Raw genomic sequence first — 26,339 nt, forward strand, 5'->3', positions numbered from 1 at the left:
GCACTGAGCGGGGGGTTGGACCTGATGACCCCGGAGGACCCGATGACCCCAGAGGACCCGATGACCCGATGACCCCAGAGGACCCGATGACCCCGGAGGTCCCTTCCAACTCTGTCATTCTATGCTTCTATACAACAACACCAAAATGATATACTTCTTTATGTTTTTCTACTTTTGAACAATAAAACCCCTTTTTTTTAAATAAAATATATATATTCTTTACATTGCTGCATTTAAAGACCTGTAGTTTTTATTGTTACCATTTTGGGCTAAATATGGCTTTTCTGATCATTTTTATTTCATTTTTTGGGGTGCGAAATGAACAAAATAAATATTTTGGCTCAGTTTTTTTTCCATAGCATTTGCTGTGCAGGGAAAACAGATTGTTCAATTCATTGTATGGGTCTTCACAGATGTGACTGTGCCAAACATGTGGGGAAAGGGCACAAAGAGGGCACAAAAAGGGCACCTTTATACATGTTTATTTTGTACTATTTTGTTTTCTGTAAAGTCCCCTCCGAAGGTCACCTGGAGAAAAAAGGCTTCAGTTTCCAGACGTGAGCGGGCTTCTTTACTGTAAGAGCGGTGAAGCTGTGGGATAGTCAGCTCTGAATCTGTTCTCAGCACAAGTAGTTGTTCACAAGAGAACGAGACAATCTCACTGCAGAAAAAAGCAATGATCAATGTAAATGTCAGGAAGGAACATCATAGGGGGGATTGTACATCGCAGCAGGCAGAAGTGGTGTACAACAAGGGTGCCTACCGAGAAGTGATACTGTGCCATTCATAGGGGGGCATACCAAGAAAACGAAGAGAAGTGATACTGTGCACTGTGTATGGATGTGATCTACTGCCAGCACTACGTGTTACAACCTGCATCCTAAAATACCGCAGTGCGTCCCGGGATGTGGACACTCAATCACCGTGGTCCACATGCAAGCTGCAGCCTGCGCCTCGGGCCTCATTCTCCATGTCCTAGGCAGTATTACAGTAGCTGGATTCTTGTCTGTTGGGATCAGGGCTTCTAGGGAATTCTGTGTATTTCGGATGTCACCCGTCATCATTCATTCTTGTAATGGGATGTTTTTAGCTCACTTCCATCGCTCTATAATGCGGATTATTACGATCTGAAGGCTATTTGTGTCGGATTTATATCGTCCTTTAATAAATAGACATAATAGAGATACAAAATAAAGATTTGTTACTGACGGGACGCACAACATGTCCGTAAAGTAGACAAAATCTAGTATAAATTGTCCGTCCGTCATGGAGATGGCCCTTATGTGGAGAGTCTGTTGGTTCCCGTTCACCGATCTGCTACATTCACTTCCTTCTCTGCATCGATTGCTATAAGATCTCCCGCGTCCACGTCCCGCATACTTTTGCTTATTTCCATAAACTCAGCACATAAAGTGTTAACCCCTTCACTTTAGCTCTTGGTTGGTCGATTCCATGGCAACAAATTTCATCTCGTTGTGGACGGTCCCGGAGGTGATGCTTCCATCCCTCACTTTACTCCGGAACATGAAGGGAAAAGCTTTCTTGAAGGACTTCCTGAAGCTGGCGCCCATGAAGCCGTAGACTATGGGGTTAATGGAGGAGTTGGCATAGGACATACAGTTGGCCCAGGTTTTGATTTTGTAGGTGGCATAGTTGGCTTGAAACTCTGGGTAGAATCCTTGGAAGAGGCTGAAGATTTGGATGGGACCCCAGCAGATGGTGAAGAGAAGGACGATCACTATCACCATTTTGGATATTTTGCTCCTCATGGCGATGGTTCTCTCGGAGAGCTGCTGCACCTGCAAGAATGGAGGAAAGCAGATTTACTTCTAGATATATTCATTTACCTTGAGGTGTGTCATATACTCAAGTCACATCCAGAGCTGCATTCACATTACTGCTGGTTGGAATCTGTAAGCACTGTACTCAAAAATGGAGGCCTAGCTGTCACAATGACTTTTTGGCCTGGTGGAAGGGAGAGCTGTCAGGCGCTGGCAAGTGCCAGGTAGAGCGTCTCGCTCCCCTTTGAGAGACCTGCAGCAGCAGGAGGAGAAGGATGAAGCACCCAAAGTTACAGGTGCTGTGAAGCAGCATGTTTGGAGCGCTATGCAGTTCCGTGGGGAAAGGCTCTGCACCCCCAGTGAAGAGACAGCCCCCAGTAGGAATGGTGTGAGGGGCAAATGTGCAGGAGCTTTCAGCGAGCTTCCTATAAAAGGACTACAGCTGTGTCACAGACAGACGCAGATACAGAAGAAAGTAGAGAAGGCAGCAGCAGTGAATTAAAGGGCCAATGTGTGACGTGGCATCGGCCGCTAATAGTGAAATGCAGCCGGCGCAGCGCTGTCCCCATACCAGGGTGCAATGGAGAAGAGCAATGCCAAATAATGAGAGTGGCGAAAGGGCCTGATGAACAGGGGGCCAATGATGAGAGTGACAACAGGGCCAGATGATCAGGGGGCCAAAGGTGCGGCAACCCGTGAGATAGTTCCGAGCTGCAGCATGTGATATCAGGATCTACGTATTGTCCTCAATAAAAGCTGAACAGACTCTGCACTTATATAGGGTGAGCAGCCTGTAAGCAGTGTAGCGCTATTTTTTGGGACACTATGGGACATTCAAATGCTGAGTGGAGAGCTGGGACTATGACGATTGACTGCGTTCGAGTGCAGCAATTATGGAGTGGAAGTTCACTGCATCTGATTGCCACCGTGTGATGTGTATAAAGGTGCGGTAAGGCACCTGACCCATAGTGACGAAGTGTACTTGGCGGGAGAGACCTTCAGGCCAATTGTGTCATCAACGACGTTGGGTGCCCCTGTGTGTAAGGATGCAGCTCCAATGGCGCAGAAGAGATCAAGGCTACAGATAGAGCAGTTCAGCTTGTGCTGGTGAAGGGCTCTACGAGCGAAGATTAGTCAGGTGACTTGCTGTTGCCGGAGATCGCACGCTATGTGCCAGAATATAATTTGTTCCGCTGTTTGATATTCTGTAACATCATGTAATCACACGGCCTCCCGTGGAGTGGAAGACATTTCATTATCCTTGTTCAGTAAAGTCTGTTTCATTTGAAAATGTGTGCTGCTCCCGTCTGTCACCGCCGCGCCGCAACGCCGCCACCAACCTGCTTCAATTCTATGGTGACCTTTACTGCATTGCCTTCTGGGGGAGTCCACATTATAAATATGATATCCCCAAAAATGGAACTCACTACACCAGAAGGGGGCAGCAGAGAGCAAAGGAGAAGTAAATGATCACCTTTATTTATATAGTGCATGCGTGTTCCATCACATGATGTCTTCTGTCCCCATTGGGGCTCACAATCTATATACACCTATCAGTAAGGTAAATGCAGCTCTGGTTGGGACTAGAATCGCACAGTGTTGCTCTGGTTAATGTGATTCTGCTACACTGCACACATGGTGCACTATTCTAGATTCTGGGTGGCGGAGTCGCCGTCTACCTGATAGTTGTTGTCCATCGGCTCCACCACCGGCTGCCCAACTCTCTTCAGCATCAATGAGTAGCACAGACAGATGGTCAGCAACGGCAGAAGGTAGACGGCCAGGAACTGGTAGAGGATACAAGCTTTCTTCAGGGTGTCTGATGGAAACTGCTCTACGCAGTAGGTCCTCGGGCCGTACCAGTAACCGTCCTGTATCTTCTGGTACGGGATGATGGGGGTCGACAGCAGCAAGGACCCTGTGGAGGGACACATCACAGTGAGATGCATTGCATACAGGCTCTGCCGGCACCCTTGTGGTTCTGGCTGGTAACGAAGCCACAATGTGTAAGTCTCAGCACCTCGGGTCCTCGGAGACGGCGTCTACTTGTGCCGATACAGCGAGATAACAAGCGAGACGACCGAAGTATCATCTTATACTGAAGAAGGGCGCTCTACAGAGATTTCAGCATGCAAGGAGTGCGCCATTCCCAGCCACACACACGTGCGTCCCGTGCGGCCACCGGCCACCACGCCCCACAGCCAGACCGGAGAAGAAGCGCCGCGTTGCCTCCAAACACTTTTTAAGCTGATGCTATCAATAAAACCTAGTGACTGCACAGGAGGAAGAGACTGCGCAGGAGGAAGAGACTGCACAGGAGGAAGAGACTGCACACATTAGTGACTGCACAGGAGGAAGAGACTGCACACATTAGTGACTGCACAGGAGGAAGAGACTGCACAGGAGGAAGAGACTGCACACATAGTGACTGCACAGGAGGAAGAGACTGCACAGGAGAAAGAGACTGCACACATAGTGACTGCACAGGAGGAAGAGACTGCACAGGAGGAAGAGACTGCACAGGAGGAAGAGACTGCACAGGAGGAAGAGACTGCACACATAGTGACTGCACAGGAGGAAGACACTGCACAGGAGGAAGAGACTGCACAGGAGGAAGAGACTGCACACATAGTGACTGCACAGGAGGAAGAGACTGCACACATATTAGTGACTGCACAGGAGGAAGAGACTGCACACATATTAGTGACTGCATAGGAGGAAGAGACTGCACAGGAGGAAGAGACTGCACAGGAGGAAGAGACTGCACACATAGTGACTGCACAGGAGGAAGAGACTGCACAGGAGGAAGAGACTGCACACATAGTGACTGCACAGGAGGAAGAGACTGCACACATAGTGACTGCACAGGAGGAAGAGACTGCACACATAGTGACTGCACAGGAGGAAGAGACTGCACACATGGTGACTGCACAGGAGGTAGAGACTGCACACATGGTGACTGCACAGGAGGAAGAGACTGCACACATGGTGACTGCACAGGAGGAAGAGACTGTACACATGGTGACTGCACAGGAGGAAGAGACTGTACAGGAGGAAGAGACTGTACACATGGTGACTGCACAGGAGGAAGAGACTGCACACATAGTGACTGCACAGGAGGAAGAGACTGCACACATAGTGACTGCACAGGAGGAAGAGACTGCACACATGGTGACTGCACAGGAGGAAGAGACTGTACAGGAGGAAGAGACTGCACAGGAGGAAGAGACTGCACACATGGTGACTGCACAGGAGGAAGAGACTGTACAGGAGGAAGAGACTGCACAGGAGGAAGAGACTGCACACATGGTGACTGCACAGGAGGAAGAGACTGCACACATAGTGACTGCACAGGAGAAAGAGACTGCACACATAGTGACTGCACAGGAGGAAGAGACTGCACAGGAGGAAGAGACTGCACACATAGTGACTGCACAGGAGGAAGAGACTGCACACATGGTGACTGCACAGGAGGAAGAGACTGCACACATGGTGACTGCACAGAAGGAAGAGACTGCACACATGGTGACTGCACAGGAGGAAGAGACTGCACACATAGTGACTGCACAGGAGGAAGAGACTGCACACATGGTGACTGCATAGGAGGAAGAGACTGCACACATAGTGACTGCACAGGAGGAAGAGACTGCACACATGGTGACTGCATAGGAGGAAGAGACTGCACACATAGTGACTGCATAGGAGGAAGAGACTGCACACATAGTGACTGCACAGGAGGAAGAGACTGCACACATAGTGACTGCACAGGAGGAAGAGACTGCACACATATTAGTGACTGCACAGGAGGAAGAGACTGCACACATGGTGACTGTACAGGAGGAAGAGACTGCACAGGAGGAAGAGACTGCACACATAGTGACTGCACAGGAGGAAGAGACTGCACACATAGTGATTGCACAGGAGGAAGAGACTGCACAGGAGGAAGAGACTGCACAGGAGGAAGAGACTGCACACATAGTGACTGCACAGGAGGAAGAGACTGCACACATAGTGACTGCACAGGAGGAAGAGACTGCACAGGAGGAAGAGACTGCACACATAGTGACTGCACAGGAGGAAGAGACTGCACAGGAGGAAGAGACTGCACACATAGTGACTGCACAGGAGGAAGAGACTCCACAGGAGGAAGAGACTATACATATATAAGTGACTGCACAGGAGGAAGAGACTGCACAGGAGGAAGAGACTGCACACATAGTGACTGCACAGGAGGAAGAGACTGCACACATATTAGTGACTGCACAGAAGGAAGAGACTGTACAGGAGGAAGAGACTGCACACATAGTGACTGTACAGGAGGAAGAGACTGCACACATAGTGACTGTACAGGAGGAAGAGACTGCACACATATTAGTGACTGTACAGGAGGAAGAGACTGCACACATAGTGACAGCACAGGAGGAAGAGACTGCACACATAGTGACAGCACAGGAGGAAGAGACTGCACACATAGTGACTGCACAGGAGGAAGAGACTGCACACATAGTGACTGTACAGGAGGAAGAGACTGCACACATAGTAACTGTACAGGAGGAAGAGACTGCACAGGATGAAGAGACTGCACACATAGTGACTGCACAGGAGGAAGAGACTGCACAGGATGAAGAGACTGCACACATAGTGACTGCACAGGAGGAAGAGACTGCACACATAGTGACTGCACAGGAGGAAGAGACTGCACACATAGTGACTGCACAGGAGGAAGAGACTGCACACATAGTGACTGCACAGGAGGATGAGACTGCACACATAGTGACTGCACAGGAGGAAGAGACTGCACACATATTAGTGACTGCACAGGAGGAAGAGACTGCACACATATTAGTGACTGCACAGGAGGAAGAGACTGCACACATGGTGACTGCACAGGAGGACGAGACTGCACACATGGTGGCTGCACAGGAGGAAGAGACTGCACACATGGTGACTGCACACATGGTGACTGCACAGGAGGAAGAGACTGCACACATATTAGTGACTGCACAGGAGGAAGAGACTGCACACATGGTGACTGCACAGGAGGACGAGACTGCACACATGGTGACTGCACAGGAGGAAGAGACTGCACACATGGTGACTGCACAGGAGGAAGAGACTGCACACATGGTGACTGCACAGGAGGAAGAGACTGCACACATGGTGACTGTACATGAGGAAGAGACTGCACACATATTAGTGACTGCACAGGAGGAAGAGACTGCACACATATTAGTGACTGCACAGGAGGAAGAGACTGCACACATATTAGTGACTGCACAGGAGGAAGAGACTGCACACATATTAGTGACTGCACAGGAGGAAGAGACTGCACACATATTAGTGACTGCACAGGAGGAAGAGACTGCACACATATTAGTGACTGCACAGAAGGAAGAGACTGCACACATATTAGTGACTGTACAGGAGGAAGAGACTGCACACATAGTGACTGCACAGAAGGAAGAGACTGCACAGGAGGAAGAGACTGCACACATATTAGTGACTACACAGGAGGAAGAGACTGCACACATAGCAACTGTACAGGAGGAACAGACTGCACAGAAGGAAGAGACTGCACACACAGTGACTGTCCAGGAGGAAGAGACTGCACACATATTAGTGACTGCACAGGAGGAAGAGACTGCACACATATTAGTGACTGCACAGGAGGAAGAGACTGCACACATGGTGACTGTACAGGAGGAAGAGACTGCACACATATTAGTGACTGCACAGAAGGAAGAGACTGCACAGGAGGAAGAGACTGCACACATAGCAACTGTACAGGAGGAACAGACTGCACACATAGTGACTGCACAGGAGGAAGAGACTGCACACATAGTGACTGCACAGGAGGAAGAGACTGCACACATAGTGACTGCACAGGAGGATGAGACTGCACACATAGTGACTGCACAGGAGGAAGAGACTGCACACATAGCAACTGTCCAGGAGGAAGAGACTGCACACATAGCAACTGTCCAGGAGGAAGAGACTGCACACATATTAGTGACTGCACAGAAGGAAGAGACTGCACACACAGTGACTGCACAGGAAGAAGGGACTGCACACACAGTGACTGCACAGGAGGAAGAGACTGCACACATAGTGACTGCACAGGAGGAAGAGACTGCACACATAGCAACTGTCCAGGAGGAAGAGACTGCACACATATTAGTGACTGCACAGAAGGAAGAGACTGCACACACAGTGACTGCACAGGAAGAAGGGACTGCACACACAGTGACTGCACAGGAGGAAGAGACTGCACACATAGTGACTGCACAGGAGGAAGAGACTGCACACATATTAGTGACTGCTCAGAAGGAAGAGACTGCACACATATTAGTGACTGCACAGAAGGAAGAGACTGCACACATAGTGACTGTGATCTGGATTATAGTTTTCTCCAGCAGGTTTTGGGGTATTTTGTAGCTTCCAAATTGTATCGTGTGCACACATCATCGACCAGGATCAGACACAAATGCTGGTCTAAAACCGGGAGAGTCTCTACCATGTGTAAAGGCTCAGGCTTTTTATTATAACACATGATAACCGCCCTCTAATGGGCGTGCAACAGATTACATCAGTAACATATAGGATTCTCATTTGTCGGATCATATAGAATCCCCTGCCTCTCTGCCCACCCTCTACTAGCCAGGATGTAGCTTGGACTTTGTCCTCTATGCAGGCAACCTTAAGCAGTTTCTGTGTATGTGGCAACCCATTATTTAACTAGCTTCAGGATGGGAGGGGTGGAGAAGTGCTAGAAAGACACTCAGTATATACATATAATCCTATAACCTTTAACTCTTAGAGGCTGGTTGTGCAATTCCTATGTACTTAGCTAACATTACATCATACATCCTTTGTCTAGCAAATACCATGATTAGATTGTGTGTGTGTCCTTTAAACTCCACAGAGCTAAGAGTCATTACAACAGCAAAATACATTTGGTGTATACAAATCGATAGACATTTTATACTAATTAATTATCATGTCTACTACAATCCCCCCTTAAAATGTCTATCCTTTAACTCTCTATCTAATTTTCACAGTTCTCTGCGTGTGAGCCTATAACTGGAGCGTGTTGAAGGTTCGTTTTAGAGTCTTCAAGGGGGTGTAGGACTTGTCCACTCCTTCTGGGAATGCATGCAGCAAACTCATGGTGGGAGCGGCTTTTCCAGCATCAGTTTCGCAGGTCTCTCTGACACAGGGGATAACACAGCAGACTAGAACAGAAAAGGTAACCATCAGTTCACATACAACAGCGACGCCCGTCTGTGCCAGGATCCTTTACCACCCGCTCATCCATGGCGAGGGCTGGTCCCAAAAGTTAGCTCTTTTTAGTTAGTGCGGTCAGCTTCTTTAATGGCAAGTGCGTCTTTACCCGCGGGTCACGTGTCATCTAGGATGTAGGTACAACAAGTCTCCCCTATCATCTTACAGACACTCCCCTTTTTAGCTAAAGTCATATCTAAGGCCATTCTATTTTAAAAAGTCATAGTCGAGGTAGGTCCTATTGGTCGACTAGTCCCTATAAGACGTCTCTAGTATAATTTATAAACCACTGTTAATTATAATAAAACATAATTAATCCAGTCAACGTTTATTTACCATAATGACCAGGAAAATGGACTCGAATCTAGTTTTAACTTGGTCTCTAATTTTTTAAAAACTCGTCAGGTACCCCCCTTGGCTATCCTATGACGTCAATGTACACGTGTAGATCAAAACTACCACCAGGGGTCTCTCTTCTCGCTCTAGTATAATGTTACAATACTAGTAGTGTGCACAGGTACGCACGGTGTGGGACTCCCTAATCTTCACCCACACCAATGTCCCTCCTGGAGATAGTCCTAATGGTGAACACGTCCAGGTCGCCTCACCCTGACCCTACACTACCTAGTGACAAGACTGGAAGGAACCGCCGTACCTATGCGGAAAACAAGGATAGACCAACATGACAGGATAACCACAAAACACAGACTGAGTTGGATCGAGATAAATTAACTATTGGGGGTAACCTCATTATCCTCAATGTTGTCTGACAGGATGTGGAGGAGCATAAGGGCTTTACTAAGGCACACTCCCCTGTCCAATTACCCTCCAGGCGGGTCCTCTACCTCATGTCTCCAAAAAAAAAGCCAGTAAACGTCTCCTAAGGACTGGACCCGATTCTGCATCTATTCCCCTCCTATCGCACCGTAGGAGGAGCAATACCCATTGGTGAGTTCCCCAAAAATCTCCCTCCACCCTGCCTATTTGCCTGGCAGGTGTAGTTTCCAGGGTAGTCAGTAATACTCTCTCCGGTGCAAAACACTTAAGTAGTTATAGAGTATTCCTTCTTCCACTTCTCACGGACAGTGTAATTAGCGGAAATGTTCGTGAAGAGATTAATAAACCACTCTTCAGCATCTACAGGGAGATTTAGGGGGACCATCCCCGAGTGTAGTCGGGCACTACCGCACACGCAACAGTTAGACTTGTTGCTCCTGTTAGCATTGTACCTCATCAACTCCAACCAGAGATTCTGGTCAGAATAGCCAGTCGCTACTGTCAAGGTGTCCACAAAAGGTAGGGTTGGCTATGATTATCATGTTCGTCAAGGTCTTTATCTTATGACGGAGGGGGTTAATTATGGGCACGGGACTAAGTGAAGGCTTCCATTCGGGTGCATCTACCATATCCCTTATTTTAAACTTCCCTAAGGGATCTGTCCTCCCATACCGGTATGTCCCCAGACTGTAAGTCCCCCCCCCCCCCTCCCGTCCCCCGGGCTTGGATCTCCCATGGTTAATGTAAAAACCGCATTAAAACCAAGCAACCTACTAAGTTCAGCCTTCCAATACCTGCTGTCCTTATTATTCTCAAGGAGGGTTATACGACTAATTAGGGATTTCCCGCTCTTATCTTTCTTATTTAAGGCACTTCGCGGTTTATAGGACCAGTCTATTCCTGTGTTACATCCCACTAATCCCCAATAACAGCAGTCTTCTCCCCAGACGTTATTAGTGGCGCAAAGATATTGTATTCCCCGGGTATGTAAGTCATATAACCAGCTGGACTGAGCTAAATCTGACCTGCGGTGGGATCTTGCGCCTAGACACGGGACCACAGTACAATAGTCGAAGGAATATGCGGCTACTTGTGCATTGGACGAGTTATACTAGAAGGTAACCATACCCTCATATTCTTCAGACTAGGGATTCCAGTTGCCACCCTCCTCTCTCACTAGCCCTAACCAGAGTAATGTCTTTGGCACAACTAAGACTGGTCTCCCGGATCTGAAGCTTTCTTACAGTATGAAGCATGGATCCATGTAAGTCTTTCGGCTAGTTTCACAGCTGTGGCAGTAGTCAGAAGCACCTAGTAGGGGCCATCAAATCGGGGCTCAGGAGGGTGCTTCCTGAGGAACTTCTTGACGCACACCCAATCCCCAGGCTGCAAGTTATGTGTCCCAGTGTCTGCCTCTGAGTCTGGAAGAGAACACCTGTGCATAGGCTTTGGTTAGTTCTTTAACACGGAAATCACATACTTGGTCAACACATCAGATTGTAATTGTAACTACTGAGGATAGTAACGACCTAGCCTTGGGGCTAGCCCAAACAATCTCGTAGGGAGATAATGCATGATCCCCCCTGGGTTCATATCTAACACTGAATAGGGCTATTGAATGACAGTCTTTTCAGAGTGGCGTCATTTTTAAGTATCTTACTATTTAGCGTGCCACTACGTCTCTCCACCTTTCCACTACTCTAAAAATGGTAGAGTATGTAAAAGGCCTGGGATACACCCAGAGCAGACATGACATGTTACATTCACCTGCGAAGTTTATACCTCTGTCTGACTCTGAATCACTTCTGGTACCCCATATTCACAGTTTACCTAGTTCATGAGCTTCTTTGCGGTTACCTACTTGTTTGCCTTGGTAACAGGGTCGGCCTCCAACCTGCAAAAACATCAACAACAACAAGCACATATTCATACTTCCCAACAAGTGGGAGCTGAACGTAGTCAATTTGCAATCCCTGAAATGGGTAGAGTGGTCCCGGCAAGTGTGATGTGGCAAATTTACTTCTGCCCTGACTCCCCTATGGCATAGATCATGCTAAACTGGACAAATGATGCAGCAGCTACAGAGAACCCAGAAGTCGCCCACCTTCTTTCAAGCGTCGTCGTCATTGCTGCTATACTAGGTGGGTCTTTCCGTCCATCAGCTGGGCCATCATGAGATACAGGAACTGTGGTAGGCAAGTGCTGTTGACTGTTCACCACACGCTGTCCTGTTTCTGCTGCTCCCATATTAGTCCATTTATTCTTTCCTTCCTTGCTGGCTTGTAACTGTAAAAGTCTTTAGCATATCAAAGTCCAAATTTTTGTCAATGTTCAAAGTTTTTACCACTGACTCATGCCGTCAGTATCTTTTCTTCTTTCTTCGACGGCTTGAGGGCCGTTGCCTTTGCTATGCTGTCAGCGAGGGTGTCGTCTCTTGCCTCTCCAGTGTAGGAATCGGTGCGAACTCTCAACTTTGTCAGGTAGAAGTAGGACCTCCATGAGACTCTGTACCGCTGCACCATTCTCAATTGGTTGTCCTGCTAAGGTAAAAACTGTCTGGCCTTCCATATTGGGCCGTAATCATGAGCTATGCCAAATGCATACCAAGAGTCAGTGTAAAGGGTTGCCGTCTTACCTCTCGACACTCTACTCGCCTCAGTGATGGCCTTCAATTCCGCTTCTTGTACTGAGACATGCGGAGGCAGAGCTTCTGCTTCTAGGACATCTTGTTGTGTGACCACTGCATATCCGATGTGGAGTCATCAATCCTCACCCTGGTACCATCTGCAAAAAAAAGCTCAACATATGCAGTATCAACAGAGGTTCTGGTAACTGTTTGCATACCTGCAGTTTCTTACTGAATTAGTACTAAATAATCGTGCTGATGTTCTATTTCACATGGCTCGGAATCTTGTTATCTTATTCCATTTATTTATTTACTTTTTTTATTTATTTAAACCCAATAGCTGATCTACAACACCTAGATCATCTATGACCCAGATCACCTATGCCTCCCCCCTTTTGAACCGGAATACTCAATGGAAAAAGAGTAATTGCGTTCAAACTAGTAAACCAAGAGGCACAAAAACAAGCACTTTGTAGGTCAAGGTGACATTGTATGCAGCGAAGTCTGAGCGAAAATATCCTTTAGATTTTTTTTTTCAGGTTGCAGTTAGCATTTTTTAACACAAGGGGGCGCCACACAAGTAAAATTTTACATCACCCAGTGTAATAGTATTTCAGGGAAAATCCAGCGTTTAACTTTTACTCTCCTGGTGGAATATAATTATAGCTTCAGTGTAGACTGACTCTAGAATATACAAAAGACTTAAAGAAAAACTAAAGAATACGGATGAATTAACATCCTACTCTGGGCAATTCAGTCCCTCTTTCTTCACATAAAAAGTAAAATTACTTCACCAAATTGCGTGAAAAAGTTTGCTGGGTGACTATAGGGAAATTATTCCATCTGTAGGAGCCTTCCATAACATCATCTGTCTGAGCATCCATTGGAGAAGCGGGCAGTGGAAAACAGAGCCCCTGGGAACATGAGAGAGCGTCCCCTGTCATGTATTCCTGGTCTCTGCCCCCCATGCATCAACTCCAATCTTCCATGCACTATAAACCAGCTTAGTCATCTACTATGTCCCAAGCTGCATCTTCACAAAGGTTTGTTTCCCTGAACTTATCACACATCCAAAGTGGCCACATCTTGGAGCGTAACAAAGTCTGGTCAAACAAAACCTTACTTCAGACAATCATGATGTTAGCACTGGATACACTGGCATTGGGGAATATAGGCCTCCCAAGTTCAGCAAAATGGCCGCCAGAGGCAGAAAGGGGTGGGGCTACAAATCTCCCAGGTGAGGCAAGATGGCTGCCGGAGGAAGGGGCGGGGCCAGGCGCAGCAGCACTCCCAGGTGAGGCAAAATGGCCGCTGGAGGAGGAAGGGGCGGGGCCAGGTCCTGTCCCGGATGGGGAGGGACCGGAAGTAACATCACACACCCTGAAAGTGAGCACATGGGGGGGAAGTGCTGCAGAGTCACACTATGTGGAGTTGTAAACATTGCAAGCGCGGCCGCCATTACAGGGAGGGGCTGTAGTCAACACAAAGGCATTACATTGTTCATTAGCAATACCCCACTACATGCTTTCTCCTCTTAAATCTCTTAACTACGTTATACCAAAAAACTATCTAAAAACGCCTTTCTTTCTGCTAGGCTTCCTGCTCATCTTCTGAAAACTTTCTACAATCTATCTTATCTATCCATATTCATTTCTGCTTATCTGTCCATAACCTGACGTTTCTTTCTGCAACTTTTCCTGATCCTTCTCTTTGTATAACATTTCTACATGTTTTGCATATTCCAAAACATCCTGTACTGATCCCTCATTCTATTCTACCTGCTCATTCTATCCTATCCGAAGTTTCTGGACACAGTAGTGTTCCTCTTGTAAAATCTGCTTTCTTCAAATCCTTCCAATATAACCTCTCTTTCCCACTCAGATCACAATGCACATTAATTCTACAAAACACAAGACAAAGGGAACAGAAAGGGTTAATTGGCAAATGCTTTTTCAGTCCATTCTCTTATCAGCAACCCTCCCCCAATAATCAACACTGCACATTCTTTCTATAATACCAAACAGATGGGATTACTGGAGAATACCCACAATGGCTCAAGGTATATATCTCATCTACCTTTATAACAACCCACCGTCTACTAGTAATCCCCAAGAGCACTCCTTGTACACGATCTAGACAGGACATTTAGCTATACACAGAGACTGACGATTATTTTCAATGACCAAAACCTCAACAATATTCTGGAGACATCAGCCGTCACACCACGGCTATATTCCCGCGTATATACCTTTTCACATATGAGAACATAACACGCTCAATCATAAATGTAAATATGCATATCAAATCTTCCTAACCTCACACTAGTTACCTAGGAGCAAGTGTCTGGCGCGCTCCCTCAGACTTAAACAGCCGAGTCCGCCCTTCTGACACATTAACCCTCACAGAATTTGTCTCTTGGTCTTGTATACACAATTTTTAACCGTCTCAGACATAGCAGCCACAGCATACAAAATACCCCTTAAGCAGGTTAAAACGGTGGTCTTTTTTCCGAGTAAGAAAGAACTATATTACCTGCCTTTCATTGATTTATCACTCTGGATCAGGAACAGGCAGAAAAGCAGTCAGAACCCAGTTCACATCGGTAGATTTACATAAAGCAATCTTACCGTGTTCTGTAGATTTTCGGGCCCCTGAGTTCTGCGTGCCATCCGCCGATCTCTGTATTTTTCCAGAATGAAAGAAATCAAAATCTCTTAACTCGGCCCACCCAGGGACGCCAATGATCTGGATTATAGTTTTCTCCAGCAGGTTTTGGGGTATTTTGTAGCTTCCAAATTGTATCGTGTGCACACATCATCGACCAGGATCAGACACAAATGCTGGTCTAAAACCGGGAGAGTCTCTACCATGTGTAAAGGCTCAGGCTTTTTATTATAACACATGATAACCGCCCTTTAATGGGCGTGCAACAGATTACATCAGTAACATATAGGATTCTCATTTGTCGGATCATATAGAATCCCCTGCCTCTCTGCCCACCCTCTACTAGCCAGGATGTAGCTTGGACTTTGTCCTCTATGCAGGCAACCTTAAGCAGTTTCTGTGTATGTGACAACCCATTATTTAACTAGCTTCAGGATGGGAGGGGTGGAGAAGTGCTAGAAAGACACTCAGTATATACATATAATCCTATAACCTTTAACTCTTAGAGGCTGGTTGTGCAATTCCTATGTACTTAGCTAACATTACATCATACATCCTTTGTCTAGCAAATACCATGATTAGATTGTGTGTGTGTCCTTTAAACTCCACAGAGCTAAGAGTCATTACAACAGCATAATACATTTGGTGTATACAAATCGATAGACATTTTATACTAATTAATTATCATGTCTACTACAACTGCACAGGAGGAAGAGACTGCACAGGAGGAAGAGACTGCACACATAGTGACTGCACAGGAGGAAGAGACTGCACACACAGTGACTGCACAGGAGGAAGAGACTGCACACATGGTGACTGCACAGGAGAAAGAGACTGCACAGGAGGAAGAAACTGCACACATAGTGACTGCACAGGAGGAAGAGACTGCACACATAGTGACTGCACAGGAGGAAGAGACTGCACACATAGTGACTGCACAGGAGGACGAGACTGCACACATAGTGACTGTTATTATGTGTCACAGTGAAGGTGACTTCTTACCTATCCAGATACAGATGCTGACAATCATGGCCACTCGGGGGGTCCGGTGTCTCAGTGACCTCAGTGGATATAATGTGACATAGCAGCGGTCCGCACTCATGGCCGTCAGAGTGATACAGGTGGCCTGGACCGTGACCTGCGATTATCACACAGACATGACTCCATAGACTGTTTATGAGCAGATACAAGATACATTACAGAGCGTTCTGGACTCACCGGCTCGGACACTTTCTAATATACATTGTGTTACTCCAATATTTTCAGTCTATCTGCTTGCTGTTATTGAATGGAAACATTCTTGTTTATGTCCAAAGGCTGAAAACTAGTATAGACCTCCAGCTTCTCCCAGATTGGATACAGTTCAGACAATCCCAGACTGATACATTGTATCGAGTGAATGCAGCAAGCCGCCTCCATTCTGTGCAAAACATTCCGATTCTCAAAAATCCAAAGTGCATTGGATTCTGAGGAGGAGCGAACTTTATCGGCACCATAATGCCAAGATGCAGAGCGTTGCATTATTTACTGGGATCGGCTGTTATAAAAGGCGGCTCATGATCCGGATTTTACAACCTACATCACATGGACTGATGAATCCAATCTCAACGGGGTATTCAGCATGCATAATCTACACGTGCAGGAAAAACGGAGCCCTCAGGCCATCAGGACATCTCGCAGCCAACGACAGTTTAGCTGTAACATAAGGCTTGGCATGTTTGGCCTACAGCTAATCGGTCCTTTACAAGGAAACCTCAACAGAGAGCGATATCTGCAGCTCATTTACCGCCACGGCGACACCATTATTGAAGAATTACCCCTTGCGCAGTTTTGTAAGACATACTTTAGCATGACGCCCCAGCGCACAAGCCGAACCCATGTGAGAGGGGCTGCATCATCACATGGCACCGGAGCTAAACTACATGCCCACTCGGTCACCAGATCACACGCTATTCAGTTTTTTTATGTTTTGGGGAAGCTGCAGGACATATCTCTGTGTAGAGAGCTTTCCCTAGTGGTGGCTGTGTATATCAAACTACTAACAACCACTTGTCTGTTTGTATGTGAGTCTCATAGCTCCGCCCCCTGGCATCATTATGGCAGGTCCTAACACACTGAGAATACAACTAAGCCATTATTATGTCAGACACAACTCAGCGCTCCTGACAGGAGACACTGACCTACCATCACCACAGAGATCCAGCGGGCTGAAGGATCTGTGGTGATGTCACTGCTGTGGGAGGAGCCATTCTGGAGTTTGGCAGTACTGTATACGCTGACAGAAAGTACAGGACCCGTGATGATGTCACCATCATGTGATCACCTGTGTGGGTGGAGTCAGGGATAACATGACCAGGGGCTCATCACTGTATCCAAGAACTGTGTGTGTCATGTGTGCAGTCAGCATAAATGTAGACGAGCTGCAAGTGACTGTCTAATGTGCTGTGCGTGTAATGTGTATTGTCAGAATGGATATATGTCATGTAGCACAGCTGTGTTTGTGCTGGGCATGCCATGTAGCAGAGCTGAGTTTGTAACATGTACATGTACTGTGACACAGCTGTGTCTATCACGCGCATATAATGTAGCAGAGCTGTGTTTGTACCATGCGCATGTCATGTACCAAAGCTGTGACTGACACCCATGTCATGTAGCAGAGCTTAGTTTGTAACGTGCATGTACTGTGGCACAGCTGTGTCTGTCACGAACATATAATGTAGCAGAGCTGTGTTTGTACCATGTACGTTATGTCTGTATGTATCTGTATACAATAATGGTGGCTGTATATAGATTTATACAGGGAGTTTTCTCTAGTGGTCTCTTTATATATCTATATACTGTGAGCTACCTCTAGTGGAGACTGTATAAATCTGAATACAGTGAGCTACCCCTAGTGGTGGCTGTCAATAGCTGTATACAGTAAGCTCCATCTAGTGGTAGCTGTACATAGCTGTAAACAGTGAGCTCTCCTTAAAGGGGTTCGGTCATAAAAAAAAAAACAAAAAAAACAATACTTACCTATTCCTCCCCCGTCAGTCTCCTCCCCGATCTCCTGGCTCCTGCACTCCCTGGGTCACCTCACCTCCAGTCGTCCGGATCATCTTCTTCCTGTGATAAAGCGTACATTGCCGGCATTCTGCTTCCTGCAGGTCGGTGCACCCGGTCACTAGTGACGTAGCCTTCACTGCCGAACAGGAAGTGATGATCCCCGGCCGCCTGCTTTAGCGTAACTGAGCATGTGCAATGTCTTGCCACTAGTGTTTTATATACTATATGCGTGCTGAAGCAGGCTGCCGAGGATTCGGACTTCCCTGTCCTGCAGGAAGTAAACTGCAGCTAATGGACGGTCCATAACAGGAGGAAGAGGATCTGGCCGGCTGGAGGTGATGTGACCCGGGGGACTGGAGGAGCCAAGAGGGGATAGGTGAGGTTTTTTTTTAATGGTTGTTGTATATAGCTGTATACAGTGAGCTCCCCCTAGTGGTAGCTGCATATATCTGTAAATAGGGATGTCCCCCTAGTGGTGTTTTCTATATATCTGTATGCAGTGAGCTTGCCCTAGTGTTGGCTCTATATATCTGTATAGAGTTAGCACCTTCTAGTGGTAGCTGGAAATACCTATATACAGTTAACTAGTGGTGGATGTATATAGCTGTATGCAGTGAGCTCCCACTAGATGTATAAAGGGAGCTCCCCCTAGTGATGTTTTTTATTTACCTGTATATAGTGAACTTCCCCTAGTGGTGGATGTATATAGCTGTACGCAGGCAGCTCCCCCTAGTGGTGGATGTATATAGCTGTATGCAGGCAGCTCCCCCTAGTGGTGGATGTATATAGCTGTACGCAGGCAGCTTCCCCTAGTGGTGGATGTATATAGCTGTACGCAGGCAGCTTCCCCTAGTGGTGGATGTATATAGCTGTATGCAGGCAGCTCCCCCTAGTGGTGGATGTATATAGCTGTACGCAGGCAGCTTCCCCTAGTGGTGGATGTATATAGCTGTACGCAGGCAGCTTCCCCTAGTGGTGGATGTATATAGCTGTATGCAGGCAGCTCCCCCTAGTGGTGGATGTATATAGCTGTATGCAGTGAGCTTCCCCTAGTGGTGGATGTATATAGCTGTATGCAGGCAGCTTCCCCTAGTGGTGGATGTATATAGCTGTATGCAGGCAGCTTCCCCTAGTGGTGGATGTATATAGCTGTATGCAGGCAGCTTCCCCTAGTGGTGGATGTATATAGCTGTATGCAGGCAGCTTCCCCTAATGGTGGATGTATATAGCTGTATGCAGTGAGCTGCCCCTAGTGGTGACTGTATATAGCTGTATGCAGTGAGCTCCCCCTAGTAGTGGCTGTATATAGCTGTATGCAGTGAGCTCCCCCTAGTGGTGGCTGTATATAGCTGTATGCAGTGAGCTCCCCCTAGTGGTGGCTATATATAGCTGTATGCAGTGAGCTCCCCCTAGTGGTGGCTGTTCATTGCTGTATGCAGTGGGCTCCCCACAGTGGTGGCTGTGTATATCTGTATGTAGTGAGCTTCCCCTAGTGGCAGATATATATAGCTGTATGCAGTGAGCTCCCCCTAGTGGTGGCTGTATATAGCTGTATGCAGTGGGCTCCCCCTAGTGGTGGCTGTGTATATCTGTATGTAGTGAGCTTCCCCTAGTTGTAGATATATATAGCTGTATGCAGTGAGCTCCCCCTAGTGGTGGCTGTATATAGCTGTATGCAGTGAGCTCCCCCTAGTGGTGGCTGTATATTGCTGTATGCAGTGGGCTCCCCCTAGTGGTGGCTGTATATAGCTGTATGCAGTGAGCTCCCCCTAGTGGTGGCTGTATATAGCTGTATGCAGTGAGCTCCCCCTAGTGGTGGCTGTATATTGCTGTATGCAGGGGCTCCCCCTAGTGGTGGCTGTATATATCTGTATGCAGTGATCTCCCCCTAGTGGTGGCTGTATATATCTGTATGCAGTGATCTCCCCCTAGTGGTGGCTGTACATATCTGTATGCAGTGAGCTCTCCCTAGTGGTGGCTGTATATTGCTGTATGCAGGGGCTCCCCCTAGTGGTGGCTGTATATTGCTGTATGCAGTGGGCTCCCCCTAGTGGTGGCTGTATATAGCTGTATGCAGTGAGCTCCCCCTAGTGGTGGCTGTATATTGCTGTATGCAGGGGCTCCCCCTAGTGGTGGCTGTATATATCTGTATGCAGTGATCTCCCCCTAGTGGTGGCTGCTGACATATAATTTATTATGTAACTATAACTATTTTTGGAGGTTTGGGGCTATAATAATATATAATGTGACTAATCAGCACAACAGTTTGAATGACAATAAAATGAGGTTAATATATTCGGAGATTCATCACCTTCTGCAGGCCCTCCATGCTTCTCCCCGCTGCACACTTACCTGCTGGAGATACGCTACAAACTTGCACATAAAGTCTCCAAACACCCAGCTGGGCAGTGGGTAGAGCGTGGCAGTGAACGGCACGCAGCACACCAGGAACATGATGTCGGTGGAGGCCAGGTTAGCTGGGAAATGACCAGAAGAGAGACGGGTAAATTGTCATCTCGTCGCGCAGCAGGTACTTATACACGAAGAGCACCAATGGATCCTGAGCCGGCTGTGGATACAGATCCCCACAGCGGATGGGCTTAAGGGGTCAGCTGGGAAGATCTGATATGCGCAATTACCCCAAGTATTAAAAATGGCTGGTAGCCCCTCCACCATGCGCATAAACGATCAGCAGATGCCACAGAAGAGCAGAGAACAGCGGCTGCCCATCATCTATGGGGCAGATGAAAACCACAGCTCGGGTTGGGATTGTTAAAGCTTTCTAATATAATTTGCCTTCCAATTCCTCACCATGTTCAATATCTGTGATAGCTGACAGTGAATATAAACATTCGGATTAAGTCACAAGACTAGAAAGGTATCCTAACCTAATGCTTCTCACAGCTATGTAGATCATCCTCTGAGAGGTAAAGGCCTGCACTCCAGACTGACACACATTACCTGCACTGATACACTGTAGCAAGCTACCAGGGCAGGAAACACATTTGTGCCATTGATGCCATATATTTAGCGCACATGGGATTGTATCGACTGATACATTGTTACAATATCTCAGCTGTGAGAAGTACATACTTCAGTGCAGGTATTTAGGCTTTGTGAAGCCATTTCCCCTGATTTCCTCATTGAGCCAATGTGTGATCTAGACCACTTTGCTTGGTAAGACAATATGCAGAGGAACATCCATAGAGGCTCAGACTGCTGACCTGTCCCCTATACTTTACACTGCAGCTATCTGGGCACTGCTATGATTAGTTGCTCCATCTTAGCTGATCCTCGGGTAGTCTGACCTCCATTCCCTGTCTCATGGGAGGCTCAGGCGGCTGACCTGCTCCACCTCCATGCTTTGCACCAGAAGCATATCTTGAAACTTCTGGGCCCCAATGCAAACCCTGTAACAGGGCCCCGAACCCTAATGCTTTATTCATAGTACTGGGCTCCCTATATGGAGAGGAGAGGCCTTATGGGTCACCTAAGGCTCCTGGGCCCGGGTGCAACCACATCCCCTGCATCCCCTATAGTTACGCCAGTGCTTGCTTCATTAGGACACAGCTATGATCAGTGACTTCAGCTTAGCTTCATGGTCTGTTGGAGTTTGAAGTAGTCTGAAACCCACCTTCTGTCTGATCAGAGACTCAGGCTGCTGACCTGTCCCTTCTACTTTACACTGCAGCTCTGCTAATTGAGATTGGCTCAGCAGAAAATGTGTAGATGGAGAGAGGATTACTATTAAATGACTAACTACTAAACCTATAGGGAGGTTTAGTAGTTTATCATAGGGAGCATTGTTGTCTGCTGCCACCTGGTGGCCACATCACAAACTGCAATTAACATCAATTGCACTATACATCTATTAACACTATAAAGATCAGCTAACTGCTGATAGAAATATGTCACCCAGACAGATGGGAAGAGGGATGACGCAGCCTGTCATCCATCAGGGGTATCATGTATCTCTCTCTGTTATCAGCCATGTCAGGCTGGGGGACGTGACTGCAGAACAGGTTAGTACAATCTATTGTTCTCTGTTATCAGCCATGTCAGACTGGTGGAGGTGACTGTAGGACAGGTGAGCACACAGACTTTACCATATTGTATTCGTCTTGTAGCGGAGGAAGGTGTCAACCAGTCTGATAACGGATACAGCTAAAGGTAAATTGTGAAGGATTTGTAGTATCGTCAGCTGCTGCTTTAGCTAATGAATCGCGCTTCACAGTTATCAGTGTATATACCGTCTTATTGAAGACTAGTCCTGTTCACTGACAACAATCAGAGATCTTAAAATGGTGAGGAAGAGTCTTTAAGGCTGCCGGTTTGGGCAAACATTTTTAACATGTGAGATGGAGAGCGTGTGAGGGGCCCCAGAAACCAGTGCAAAAACATATGGGGTCTGATAAATTAACCAGACAGACAGAACCCCCAACATCTTCTACCCATCATATGTATCTATGTGTAGTGAGAGGTATAGAGGGTGGAGAATATAGGAGATATAGATCATATATAATAAAGGGGTGAAGGGTGTAAACTATAGTGGCTGTAGGGTATATATGATGTAGGGTGTAGAGGGTATAGTATTATAGCGGGTGTAGGGTATATGCAGGGTGGAATGTATAGGGGGTATAGAATGTATGGAGACTGTGGGGTATATTAAGTATTTTCAGCCCCCCCCCCCCCCCAGGTCCTCCTTTATAGTATATTATGTAATTGTAGATTGGCGCAGCTGACAGGACATGCTGAGAGTTGTAGTCTCAAAACATCTGAAGAGCCACAGGCTGCAGACCTCAGATGAGGATGAAGATGAGATTATTTCAGTAAGCCCACTTTACAGCTGCATAGTGACCCCGATGTGAGATCCAATGATCCACACTGGCATCACCAACCATCCAGGAATTTCTGGACAATCCATAAATATGGGATACTTTTTTTCCAGCGTCGGTGATTATTGTGAGGCTGGAGGGGCCACAGCAGATTATTAGGGCTGTAGTAACTGCCGGTGATGAGAGGATGTCAGTATCTGACCTAGAGACACGTATCACTTCTGCACTTCAGCACTCAGTATGACTTTCTGTTGTGTCAATAAATTATATCGTATGTCCATGATCTTTGGATAAGTTGTCCAGGAAAGAGAAAAATTCAGGTTGGCGACAATGGTCCTCACGTAAGTCGGCGACTAATAGTGTTATTATTGTAGCCCTATCATATGCAAAGCAAAGCAGGATGATTCATGTACCAGATGCAACACGCAGCTCTCAGTGGGGTCACCCTCGCCACATGAGCTTACAATCTAATGTGATTCCAGTGTTGGAGGAAGGGGCACTTACCTATGTAGAAGTTGGTGGCCGTCCTCATCTGTCTGTGTTTGGAAATGACATAAATGACAAGAGAATTCCCGATCAGTCCCACCAACATGATGAGGGCGAAAAAGAGGGGCACCAGCCACGCGTCTGTCAGAAACGGTGGCGCTCCAGTCTCGGTCTTATTCACCAGGGACTCGTTGGCTCTACTCTCATTCCACAGGATGCTGCCATTCATGTAGTCCCAGGAGAGGTTCAACATCTCATTTTCCATCCCCTCCCCCAGCGCCATTGTCAGACCAACACAGCACCAAGAAATCCAGAACCAAGGCAGAAAATCCAAGAACCAACCTGGAGCCCACAGAAGAGATCAGTGACTGCACCAACAAACTCTACCTGTCAACAGAAGTGCAGTCTCAATGTTAGTTATGATGGCTCTAAAGATGTCTCAAAGACTGGACCTCATCTTGTACAGATGCCTCAGAAACTGGACCTTGTCTTAAAGAGTGAACCTCATGTCCTGTAGATGTTTCATTGACTGGCCGTCATTTCCTGTAGACATCAGAAACTGAACCTTGTGTCCTGTGGATGTCTTAAAGAATGGACCTCATCTCCTGTGGATGCCTCATTGACTGGACCTCATCTCCTGTGGATGCCTCATTGACTGGACCTCATCTCCTGTAGACACATCAGAGATTGGACCATGTCTCAGGTAGACATCTCAATGACTGGACCTCATCTCCTGTAGACATATCAGAGACTGGACCGCGTCTCTGGTAGACATCTCAATGACTGGACCTCATCTCCTGTAGATGTCTCTGTGAGTGGACCTCATGTCCTGTAAATGTCTCAATGACTGGACCTCATGTCCTGTGGACTTCTCATAAACTGGTCCTCAGCTCCATCTCCTCCTGCCGGCTGTGGGGTCTCTGTGATCGGAGGTGACAACTCTCTAGTGTTTTATAGTGGAAGTCACACGTGGAATGTCAGCAGAGCGATGCAGCCTCGTATACAGTTTCCAGGCAACAAACCCCATCCTCATGGATGCTCCGCGCCTGGATAGGACACCGCTCTCCTGTGTGAGAGCGTCAGCACTGAAGACGAGACGTCCAATCGATGGAGGGAGGACGTTCACAACACGGCATTGTTTTATATAAACACAATCAACCTGCGTGCACCCCACCCCTCCCCCACACAAACCGTACGCGTCCGTCATCCGGTGTAAGGAGAAATGTTCTGCAACTTTCTAATAGACTTTGTGTTCAATGCCTCACCATATTCAAGAACTCTGATTGCTGTCAATAATTGCGATCATTCTAGTTACAATCCATAGTCTGAAAACATGAATTAACACACCTCTCACTGCTGAGGTGGTGCTACACTTGTTTGTAAACAACCCTCCAAACCGCTACATATCACCTGCACTGATACATTGTAGCAAATTACCAGGGCAGCAGAGAGATCTGGCTAAAGATGTTTTCAGCTCACAGAGGATTGATACATTGTAACAACACCTCAGCTGTGGGAAGTCAATAATGTTTCAACTTCTGTATATCAATGTTTTTATTCACTGACAGAAAACAGAGATGCGGCGAGGAACTAATATGAATGATATTAGAAAGTTGTTGAGCTTTTCATTACGGGATTGTTAAAGCCTTTCCCAGAAGTGCTCCCGCACACGGGCGGATGCAATATTGGTCCACGAATAATGCAGCGTTTTCACCGACTGAAACTGCCCGTATTTCTGGCATAATTGGCCCTCCATGTGGTTTTGTGTGTGAATGCCCCCACAGATTCCTCCTGCCTTAATGCGTAAATACACAGTGAAAATACAGATGTCGTGCGTCATGCGTATTCATTGCATATTTACGCAATCGCATTGACTTTAATGGGCAATATCTGTCAGCAATACGCACCAAAATAGGACATGCGTGAAAATCACAGGTCTGAAAACTGCAATGCCAATCAATGGGGATTGCTGAATTGTCACAAGCGTAAAAAAGTAATACCTTGTGTGTGATGAGGAATTAGATTGTAAGCTCCTGGGGTCAGGGATGATGGGAGTGATACATAGACTATGACTGAGATTACATTGTAGGCTCCAGGGGTCAGGGATGATGGGAGTATGGGAGTGATACATTGTGTGTGATGGGGGGATTAGATTGTGAGCTCCTGGGATCAGGCATGATGGGAATGATACATTGTGTGTGATGGGGGGATTAGATTGTGAGCTCCTGGGGTCAGGGATGATGGGAGTGATATGTTGTGTGTGATGGGGAGATTAGATTGTGAGCTCCTGGGTCAGAGATGATGGGAGTGATACATTGTGTGTGATGGGGGGATTAGATTGTGAGCTCCTGGGTCAGAGATGATGGGAGTGATACATTGTGTGTGATGGGGAGATTAGATTGTGAGCTCCTGGGGTCAGGGATGATGGGAGTGATACCTTGTGTGTGATGGGGGGATTAGATTGTGAGCTCCTGGGGTCAGGGATGATGGGAGTGATACATTGTGTGTGATGGGGGGATTAGATAGTGAGCTCCTGGGGTCAGGGATGATGGGAGTGATATATTGTGGGTATTAGATTGTGAGCTCCTGGGGTCAGGGATGATGGGAGTGATATATTGTGGGTATTGGGGGGATTAGATTGTGAGCTCCTGGGGTCAGGGATGGGGGGAGTGATACATTGTGTGTGATGGGGAGATTAGATTGTGAGCTCCTGGGGTCAGGGATGATGGGAGTGATACATTCTGTGTGATAGGGGGATTAGATTGTGACCTCCTGGGGTCAGGGATGATGGGAGTGATACATTGTGTGTGATGGCGGGATTAGATTGTGAGCTCCTGGGGT

At 47.1% G+C, this 26,339-nt stretch overlaps 1 protein-coding gene across 1 annotated transcript; it reads right to left on the minus strand.

The window, feature by feature from the left end:
* Nucleotides 1-225: 225 nt before the first annotated feature.
* Nucleotides 226-24,362, minus strand: LOC136622002 (G-protein coupled receptor 54-like). The gene is made up of 5 exons (XM_066597950.1): nt 23,517-24,362; nt 20,530-20,654; nt 16,132-16,267; nt 3,461-3,699; nt 226-1,799 (listed from the first exon to the last, which is right to left on the minus strand). Exons 1-5 carry the CDS (start codon nt 23,779-23,781, stop codon nt 1,425-1,427), a joined length of 1,140 nt encoding a protein of 379 aa, XP_066454047.1. The 5' UTR covers nt 23,782-24,362; the 3' UTR covers nt 226-1,424.
* Between the last annotated feature and the right edge of the window lie 1,977 nt (nt 24,363-26,339).

This window comes from Eleutherodactylus coqui, chromosome 3 (genome assembly GCF_035609145.1).
Source record: "Eleutherodactylus coqui strain aEleCoq1 chromosome 3, aEleCoq1.hap1, whole genome shotgun sequence".
Classification (NCBI taxonomy): Eukaryota; Metazoa; Chordata; class Amphibia; order Anura; family Eleutherodactylidae; genus Eleutherodactylus; species Eleutherodactylus coqui.